Here is a 9,588-nt window from a genome sequence, read left to right as displayed (position 1 = left end):
ACAAATAAAAGTAATTAAATAATTTTGAGATTATTTCTAAACAAACAAAATTATAATAATATTTTAAAAAATAGGGACAAAATTTAGATATTTTTTTTATTTATAATTTAACATTTTTTTTATTTAAAGAAAAAATTATAATTATTTTATCAAAACAAAATTTCTAATTTAAAAAGAAATTTGTAAAATTAGTTTTTTTTTTCGTTTTTTATAAAAGAAAAAAAAAGAAAAAAGAAATAAGGAAAGGGTATTTATGTAATTTAGCTTACAAAACCCTAATTGGGTGGAATTGGCGGATCGTATTTGTAGCTCATTCCGCAACCCTAAAACCTTCCGTCCAGTCCTCACTCACTCTCGCTCTATCCTCTCGTAGTTGCCGTTTCCTTCGCTCCTTTGCAGCTATACTACGGTAAGCCCCTCTCACTGCCGCTATCTCTCTCTAATTCCACGCTTATGTTTGCGAAAATCATACTTTTGATTCTATAAAAAGCTGTTGTTTGTTGCTGTTGCTGTAGTTATTTTCTTTTTGGGTCTTCTAGATCGTTGAAATTCCTCAGAATTGTTGGTAGCTTTCACGTGTCAAGCAGTCGACTTGTTTTTTTTTTTCTTTTGCAAGTAGCTTGTGGGTTTTTCGAGTTTTGCTGTTTTTAAGATTTGCAGGAATTGGTTCAAGACAGTTGTAGTTCTATTACTCTTGTTCATGTGTGTTTTACCTAATTAGTTGTTATTCAGAATGTAAGTGGTTTTGTGTTGATTTAATTTGAACCTTGGTGCACTGCTATGAATTTAGGGGGATTTCCCCCTTTTTTTACATAAAAATACCTTTCATGAATTGGTATACGCATATGATGTCTTTTGCTCGCGAATAGCAATCACAAGGATCTGATTTTTTGAAACTAATCTTTTATGTAAAAGAATGAACCATCAAGGGACAATTCCTTTCCTCAATCCGGTGTAGATATGTTGTCGGGATTAGTTCACTTTCTTGATATAAGTTAATGAAATATGTGGATAAATAGTAAGATAGTAATCCCGTGTAATGTCGTTTGGACGAATATGTTAGCAATGTGTGTTTGTCCGCATCTACTTTCATCCTCTTGAATGTCTCATATTTTGTTACCACAATCCATGTCACCTTACGCTATGTTATCATCCCTAGGCCATCATGATCTTACATGTGATGTGCCCCATGTTTGCTAAAAGTTATTTAGTTATAGGTGAAGATGAGACATGCCAGATAGTTCCTAGTATTTTACGTCATGGTTTCACTATTATACTCGCATGCATTTGTATCTAATTTATTCCCTGTTTGCAAGTACGTTTACTGACAACAAGTGTCCTCACTCTTGGATGATAATTTTGCCATTTAATTTAAGTTAGACCAGATTGCCTTTCCAATTTGAACAAGGGAGAGAATGAATTTTCAGGAATTCAGACATGCCTTATGTTTGTACTCAACTAGTGCTCACTTTTTCCGTCTTTTTATGTTCATTAGGAACCATGGCTGTTGAAGTTGATGTGGTAAACCAGGAACTGACCCAGCCTCATCATGATGTGAAGCTGTTTAACCGGTGGACCTTCGATGACGTCCATGTGAATGATATGTCTCTGGGTGATTACATTGGGGTTGCTCCTTCCAAGCATGCCACCTATGTCCCCCACACAGCTGGGAGGTACTCTGTCAAGCGGTTCCGAAAAGCTCAGTGCCCAATTGTGGAAAGGCTCACAAATTCTCTTATGATGCACGGTAGAAACAATGGGAAGAAGCTTATGGCTGTCAGGATTATTAAACACGCAATGGAGATCATTCATCTTCTAACTGATCTCAACCCAATTCAAGTCATTGTTGATGCTGTTGTTAACAGTGGACCACGTGAAGACGCCACTCGAATCGGTTCAGCTGGTGTCGTTAGGCGTCAAGCTGTGGATATATCCCCTCTGCGACGCGTTAACCAGGCAATCTATCTTCTTACGACAGGAGCTCGTGAGGCTGCCTTCAGAAATATCAAAACCATTGCAGAATGCTTGGCTGATGAACTTATTAACGCAGCAAAGGGTTCATCTAACAGTTATGCCATCAAGAAAAAGGATGAGGTCGAGAGAGTCGCAAAAGCTAATCGTTGAGGTTATTTCTCAGTGTTCGTTCTACGTTGGCACAGCAAGAGTTTTTCTCCTTTTCTTGTGTTTACATTCTTCTAATGAAAACACTATAGCCTAACGTGTTCTGTTTTGTTTTTTTTTTTTTTATGGTTGTCGCGACAATTCATCTCTATTTGGTTTTAGACTTGAAAGTTTTGATATCAATGCCCCTTTCATTAGAACAAGCAAATAAATGCATTGTGTTTTCGTAAAAGCATTGTAACTTTATTTCCATTTATCTATCATTAAGAACTACTCAATTGGATGATATCAATACCCACAGACGTTTTAGGCTTTAAACGTTTTATGAACACCAACTTTCTCATTTACCAAACACAAACTCAAAACATTCCTCCTCATAAATCTTGATCTGAAAATTTTTGAGAATTCTAATCTGTAAATGTACTTACCACTGCAGAATTCCTGATTTGAACAGTAAGGTTTGGAAAGGGAAATTGGCCCTCTTTGAGCAGGCAGGAGCAGCAACTTTACAAGCAAAATTAGGGAAAATATGTAATAATCTCTGTCAAACAATGTATTTACAGAATTTGGAGAAGTTTCTTCTTATTCTTAGTCGAGATAAAAAAGGGTAACGATTTTTCGGAGATTTTTTGCCTCTTGACAAGTTTCCATGAGCAACCTACTATCATGAAATGCAAAGCAAATGACTTGCTGTACATGCGAAATGATGTCCATATTGCATAACCTGCAACTTTCAACAAAGGCATTAGATGGAACATTCAAACTTGAAACATTTTGAAAACAATGTAATGATATACATTTACAAGCAAAGATACACCAAAATTCCATTATCTCATTTGATTTTAACTTGTGTTGCAACCTGAGGTATGTCGTTGGAAAATAACTTTACGACGACTTTCATGAACGATCATGAATATAGCAGAAATAAGGGTTTTTTTTAAAACAATGTGATAATACATTTACACGCAAAGCTACCTGCTAGCTTCTATTAAAGGTAGATGATCGTTGTAGGGCTTCTCTATCACATTCTTAACCTACAAATGCCAAGATAATCATGATAGATAAATAATTAAATGAACATAACAGACCACCAACCCAATTGAACTCATCAACAAACTTACTTTGGACAATAGTTCCTGGCTCTCAGGAGGTTGTTTCTTCAAACTTTGTGGCAGAATGACAGTAAGCAGTTCTGGTTTCTCAGCCCTCAATGCACCTCTGATAACTGCTGCATTGGTTCCAGATGCTCCTGAAGTATAGATGTGGTTTTTCTGCATACAGAAGTTATCAAGCAATATGAAGTTTATGTACTCATCAAAAACCAAATAGCCCTTCAGTATAATCATTGACATTAGACCACATATCCTACCGTTATAACCATTGCATAGCTAAGAATCTCGATGAGTTCTTGATGCAAGAAACCCATATTCCGAGTTCCAAAGAAACCAATGGATCTAGGACCTTGTTGTTGAATGGCCAATAACTCCTGTGAAAATAAAAACACATTGTGACTTGAAAGGAGCTTCACGCAAGCATTGAAATCGAGAAATTGTGGGCACTAAGAGCTAAGACTTAAAGCTTTATAAAAGGTCACCCAAAAGAATTACTTCCTCAGGAAATTCTAACATTTGCAAATGCTCAAGTCATGCAGGAAAAAAAACTTCAGATTCGAAATGCATTGGAAGAAAAATATAGTCCATTTTCCTTTTAATCATCTTTTTTTAGGAGATGGCCAACATCCAACATAAGTATTCGAAATGATCGTATCTTATCACTCACCTGTAGATAATCAACATCAGGAACTGGTTTGAACTCAGTCACCATAACTGATCCTGATCCTTCCACTATGGACTGAGCCTGGGTTGGAATTTGAGTGCCCGTCTTCTCATCATTAAACCCAAATCCAAACATCTGCGTTGTATTCTTCGTCTGATGCACGTAACTATCTCCATCTTTATCTCCTTTTATATGCCCTTGGATGCACTATAACCAGTACATAAAAAAGATCCCCTGATAGTAAATCATTAGTGAAAACCAACTGCCCACAAATGTGGTGAAGTAGAAACTCGCTATTTTATCCATGCCAACTCTAAAATAGTATCAATACTGAACAAAAGTTCCAATTAGAAGGTTGAAGTGAATCAAGTCAACTGGGAATAAAAATCTGTTCAGATAACCTAACAAGATAAGAGCATCAATGTTCCAAAAGAGAATCAATGATTGGCATTGCAAATGACAGATGCAAAGATCTATGAAGCTGACTAATCATCATAAGTCATCAAGGACAAATCAATTACAGAAAATACCAAGTTAATCACAAGTTGTTATCAACTTTGATACCTAAAACACGCCATGCAAACAAATTAATCTACACTAGAAATATTTACATGACATCAGCATTTAGATGGTATAATGGATAAGTTCGATTCCATAAAAGTTGTTCTAGAATTATGTTCTTGCTAGAACTACAAGTATAACCATGGTTGATTGACAACTAAGATTAGGTCTGTGTCAACCATATTCGATCAAAATTCAATATTTTCAGCCATAGTTTTTGGATCTTGACAATGCATGGGTAAAATCCTCAGCCATCCGCAACAATCAACAAATAATAATAACGAAGAAAAAAATTATGTTAATACTTTTTAAGAAAAGAAAGGTGTTTTGGGACCAATTGCTAAAAAGGAACAAATTGCATGTTCTGACACTAAATTTTGGATAGTTTCATAGAGAATCTGATTTTTTTTTTTTTTTTTTTCCCTTCTCATGGTGTAAATAGCTCCCCACTTTTTGTGATTATGCCCTTCATTTCCTCTTTATGATCCAATTGGAAGAATTTGTCGTACTTCAGAAGTCCAGGAGATGAGACTGTCATTCCTTTTCTTTTGTATATTCATTAATGAAAGTTGACTTTGTTACTGTTCAAAATGAATATAAATTTATCTTATGAATGGGTCAACTACTGAACTTTATAGAAAAAAAAATATAACAACATCTGTAATTTATCTTTGATAAAGGGAAAACGTCATTTCCTTGAAAACAAACCTGATAATTCTCAGGGATCTCTATGCAATCCTCTACCTCTCTGCCCTCTTCTTGGCTGGAAATAGAAACCTCGGAGAACATATCTTTTTAATCACCTAGCTTTTCCAAATGGTTTATTAGAAAACTCAGCCTGGGTATTGGTTATAGAGCAAAATTTCCCCTTTCTTCTTTTCAGAAATGACTTTCTAGGATCTGTCTCTAAATCTTCCACAAATTCAACTGATTTTGCCCTTTCCTCCATCTGTCTGCTTTTTGAATTTAGAGGACAAATCTGGAAAGGCCCACTAATGCAAAGGACTGCTACTACTTTGCCTGGCAGTGGTGTCTACATTCGTGTGAAGCTTGAGGGAAGACTATCATGGGGGGTGTGCAAGCAGTCCTATTAGGCATGTGATTCAAATTTGGGCTAAAGCCTGAAACCTCTCCCCTTAACCTTAATAGTCATGGGGGGTGTGCAAGCAGTCTTCTCCGGGTAAAAAAATAGTGTCTGATGGGTAAAAGAAATCTTCCCTTAACCTCCACAAATCTATCGAGTTAGGACCTGACCTTGTGGCTGCTTCAGATGAAAACCCACCATGAACTTCAACTTTCTTTTTGGCCAACAACCAGCCAAATTGGAGCGTACTCACATGGGTGGAAAACACCTGGTCTCTATTAAGAAGTTTTCACTTCAGCGAGGATGAATCCACAGTAATTCCCTTGCACTTTAATAGCAACTACTAAGCACTCAATGAGGGAAGAGTTTTGATCTGCACAGTCCACTTAATAGCAACTACTAAGCACTCAATGAGGGAAGAGTTTTGATCTGCACAGTCCACAAGACCGCAAAGCAATCACCTATTGCCTTGAATGTGGCTCGGCTCCATAAATGCAGGGGAATGTTTCTGAAATTTATCCAATCCCCGTAAGAGGGGACCACTGTAGTTCTCCTGCGCCTCAAAGGGGTCCCATCTTTCTAACTTCATTTTAAAGGCTCCAAAAGTAATCCACCCTACATTTGTGGCTCATAGCCTTGCATACTTGTCGTGGGACACAACAAAAGGGCTTTATTAGGGAGGAAGGGATAAATAGTGAAACTCCTCCAGCAGTTAAGGGTTTAAAAAATTCTTGCCCAATCGTTGTGGAAGTCTATTCTAGTAATAGAAAATAGTTTACCCACTTAAAGAATCTCCTTTGTGCATCATCCTTTTAAGAAGACCAAGAAGTTGCTCTGGTGGTCCATAACTAGGCCTTTTTTGTGGAGTTTGTGGCACCAAATAATCAGGTTTTCATGGTTTGGAGACTAATTTTCTTAGTGTTACCGATACCATCCCTTTTCTACTTTTTATTTGTGCAAATGAACATCAAAATTTAAAGATTATTTGATTATGTCTCAAGTCTCTATTTGGCAATATATTGTTTGTTTTTTGAGTTCAACGATAGCGGGGTGTAGGATCGAATCATTGATCTTTGGGCTGATTGGTGATCATTTTTGTAATCCACCATGGGTGGTTGGAAGTTTCCTTCCTCTCTTCATAACTCTGCTTATCCAACCAAAAAAAACTAATAGAAAAAAGGGACAAACTGTCAAAATGAATGCATGTGCGGCATGCATTAGGAAAAGGATGAAAGAAATTGACAGTTTTAGGATCTTTTCCCCTCAGAAGTTGGATGTTTTCTCCAGAATCTTGTTGAATCATGAAATTTCCTTGCTTTTGATTTTATGAACTAGTGGTTGTCTTACAATTATGTAGAAGACAAAACAATTGTTTGGACGGCTTAAGTAACTATCAGTTTTGAGAAAGACAGATATCATCTATCTAATAGAGCACTTGCTCAAGGGATGACAATGTGTTGAGTTTGGATGCAAATTTCCAGATTGCTAGTTATAACGTTAGTGATAGTTTATGAGTTAATCCATCCCAAAGTGTAAATTATTATTAGAAACTATATCCAACTAAGTGCATTTTTCCATGTTTTCCCCTCTTTCTTTCATATAAAATTTGACATGTGCGACCCCATATTTATTGTCGCTGTTAAAACAGAACCCTAAAGGAGATGCCTATTTCATCAACTTATCAAGTCTACTAACGAAATTAACAGTTCAAGGTTTTGCTATGCTCTAGATAAAAACAGTTCAAGGTTTTTCTTAGTTGCCACTTTGCAGGGAGAGGGAGAGATCAGTGCCTTAAAGCTTTTGGTCGTAGTGTGTCGTCCTTAGAAGTTGGAATGAGGGGTTGGTAGAAGCTCTTAATGGCTAGAAGCTTAAGGGCAAGGCAATTGTTTTTTTTGTGGAGATGTGTTGCTCGGGCGCTTGTTCGGGAGATTCAGTAGGAAAGAAATAGGAGAATCTTTAAGGATAGGCCCAATTCTTATGTTTTGTTTTGTAATAGTGTACAAATTACATTTTATTTGCAGTGTTCTAGAAACAATAAATTCTTTTGCAACTATAGTACTTGTTACAAAAGAATTGGGAGGCAGTGCTTCATTAGTTTTTGTGGGAGGGAGCTCCTTGCCCCTTCGTCCTTGGGTTGTTTCTCTTTTGATAAATATATCTTTCTTTATTTAAAAAAAAAATAACGAGAAACCTTCAACATACGTTTGGAGGAAGATCATTGAGGAAAAATTTGGCTTCCAATTTTGGAAAAAAGGTCGGACACTCTTTCTTCATTCTCCAAAAGGCTCTTGGAAAGATACTCTCAAGCTCAAAAACCTCATTTGCTCAAAATGAAAGTGGCAGTAGGCTTTGGCTCTTCAACATACTTTTGGGAAGATCTTTAGTAGGACATTGTGCCTTTTGCTAAAGCAATTATGAGACTTCATTCTTTACCAAGCCAAAAAGTATCATCCATCAAAAGCCCGTAGATTTCTTCAAACAGAAGCTGGAATCTTGGCATAAGGAAAAGTCACAAGGATGATGACATTCTTGAAGGGCATCCTATCTCATATTTTGGCAGATTTCCAACCTAACAAACTCGTCAATCATTGGACTTGGATGAGATCTGGATGGCAGCTAAGTGAGCTCTTTTCTTATAGACTTGAGGATCAAGGGGAAGAGTGAGAGTTATCTTCTTTACAATATGATTTGGAAACACCCGAAGAAAGTCAAACCATTTCTTTTGGGATCTCAAGGGTCTAATGCTTCCCTGCCCTTTTGGTGTAATTTTTCTGGGGTGATATGCCCTTTGAAGAAAGAGTGAAAAGCACAGGATCATCTTTTCTCAACTGTCATTGCTGTAGTTCCATACATTCGATTTGTAATCGGCACTCAACCAACCCCAGGAGCACCAATGAATATCCTAAACCCACTTTACAATTACGTTAGGGTTTAAATTGAAGAAAAATCGTTTGTATGAAGCGAACTCCAGATTACCTACCCGTCGTCTTCAACAGTTGATAAACAACTGCTCTCAACAATCAATTTCAATATCTAGCAAATAATCCTCTCTATTTCTCAATAATCACGCATCTTCTTTTCTTTGCTACAATTTTAGGGCATAAAAAACCAACGAACTTCTTGAGCATAATAAACACAAAAAGACGAGTACCTCCAAGTAAATAACGCAAAATTCGTAAAGAAACCTACATAATTCTGGCAAGTACGGAGAGTCATTCATTGGAACAAGACATTTGGCAAGACAAAGCAATCAAAATCCCGTCAGCCACAAAACAAGAACAGAACAACAACAACAACAACAACAAGAGCAGGAAAATGGAAAAACATAAAAGAAAGAGATAAAAGAAAACAAGAAAAGCGTATGCGGAAATAGAGAGGGAGAAGTTACCAGAGGTGAATGGAGAGAAGTAGGAGGAGGGCGGCGGCGGCGTCCATTAGGGCTTGGGAAGAAGAAGGGATTGGAAATGTTAATGAATCTAAGAGAAGGGGAAGGAGAGGGGAAAGGGAAGAAGACGCAGCAGAGGGATAAAGATGAAGAACAACTCATCCTCTGGACCTCTCTGTCTCTCTCTGTCTCTCTCTCTCTCTGTCTCAACAAAAGTTATTTCGCTTTGCTTTGCTCTCTTCCAGATTTTCTCTCTCTTCTCTCTTTCTTACCTTTTATTTATTTATTTATTTTTTCCTGTAGGGAATATGAGGAGCTAACCAAATCTGAAAAAGAAAAATTAATATTTATTATTATTTTCATTTTTGTTACGAATAAATACCCTTCTACTTTTTATATATATATATCTTAAAAATATTAAAATTTGTTGTTTGAAGTGTTCATATGACTAGACAACCCGACCAGTCAGGATTATCCAACACAAACAAAAAGGTTGAGTTGGTTTTTTTTTTTTTTTTTTTTTTTTTTTTTTTTTTTTTTTTTTTTTTTTTTTTGTCTTTACATCATCTATTTGTGTTTCATTTTTCTACAATGGTGTATAACTTGCAAATTTATTTCAGTTTTGTCCTTGAAATTTTTCTATAAAATCTAGACTTTGATA

General features: G+C 36.4%; 2 protein-coding genes across 3 annotated transcripts; one reads left to right on the top strand and one right to left on the bottom strand.

Annotated features, from left to right (window-relative positions):
• Positions 1-302: 302 nt before the first annotated feature.
• Positions 303-2,329, top strand: LOC111439005 (40S ribosomal protein S5). Its single transcript, XM_023076751.1, has 2 exons — positions 303-409; positions 1,496-2,329. Exon 2 carries the CDS (start codon positions 1,501-1,503, stop codon positions 2,122-2,124), a length of 624 nt encoding a protein of 207 aa, XP_022932519.1. The 5' UTR covers positions 303-409; positions 1,496-1,500; the 3' UTR covers positions 2,125-2,329.
• Positions 2,330-2,522: 193 nt separating this feature from the next.
• LOC111438980 lies at positions 2,523-9,196 on the bottom strand. 2 transcript variants are annotated; one of them, XM_023076748.1, is made up of 6 exons: positions 8,931-9,196; positions 3,901-4,104; positions 3,491-3,607; positions 3,243-3,392; positions 3,097-3,155; positions 2,523-2,845 (listed from the first exon to the last, which is right to left on the bottom strand). In XM_023076748.1, exons 1-6 carry the CDS (start codon positions 9,087-9,089, stop codon positions 2,710-2,712), a joined length of 825 nt encoding a protein of 274 aa, XP_022932516.1. In that variant the 5' UTR covers positions 9,090-9,196; the 3' UTR covers positions 2,523-2,709. The 2 variants fall into 2 exon arrangements, with proteins under 2 accessions (XP_022932516.1, XP_022932517.1); XM_023076749.1 differs by having other exon boundaries at positions 3,901-4,131; positions 8,931-9,037.
• Positions 9,197-9,588: the final 392 nt, after the last annotated feature.

The sequence above is a fragment of the Cucurbita moschata genome, unplaced genomic scaffold (genome assembly GCF_002738365.1).
Source record: "Cucurbita moschata cultivar Rifu unplaced genomic scaffold, Cmos_1.0 Cmo_Scf00003, whole genome shotgun sequence".
Taxonomy (NCBI): domain Eukaryota; kingdom Viridiplantae; phylum Streptophyta; class Magnoliopsida; order Cucurbitales; family Cucurbitaceae; genus Cucurbita; species Cucurbita moschata.
This window is presented reverse-complemented; position numbering and strand designations above follow the sequence as displayed.

Excerpts from the sequence above, each read along its gene's own strand:
- LOC111438980 (XM_023076748.1), bottom strand. The coding sequence starts at position 9,089 with ATGAGTTGTTCTTCATCTTTATCCCTCTGCTGCGTCTTCTTCCCTTTC. Across the intron at positions 3,393-3,490 it reads GCTATGCAATGGTTATAACG|AAAAACCACATCTATACTTC; the intron begins GTAGGATATGTG and ends TTCTGTATGCAG. Across the intron at positions 2,846-3,096 it reads CCTTTAATAGAAGCTAGCAG|GTTATGCAATATGGACATCA; the intron begins GTAGCTTTGCGT and ends TGAAAGTTGCAG.
- LOC111439005 (XM_023076751.1), top strand. The coding sequence starts at position 1,501 with ATGGCTGTTGAAGTTGATGTGGTAAACCAGGAACTGACCCAGCCTCAT.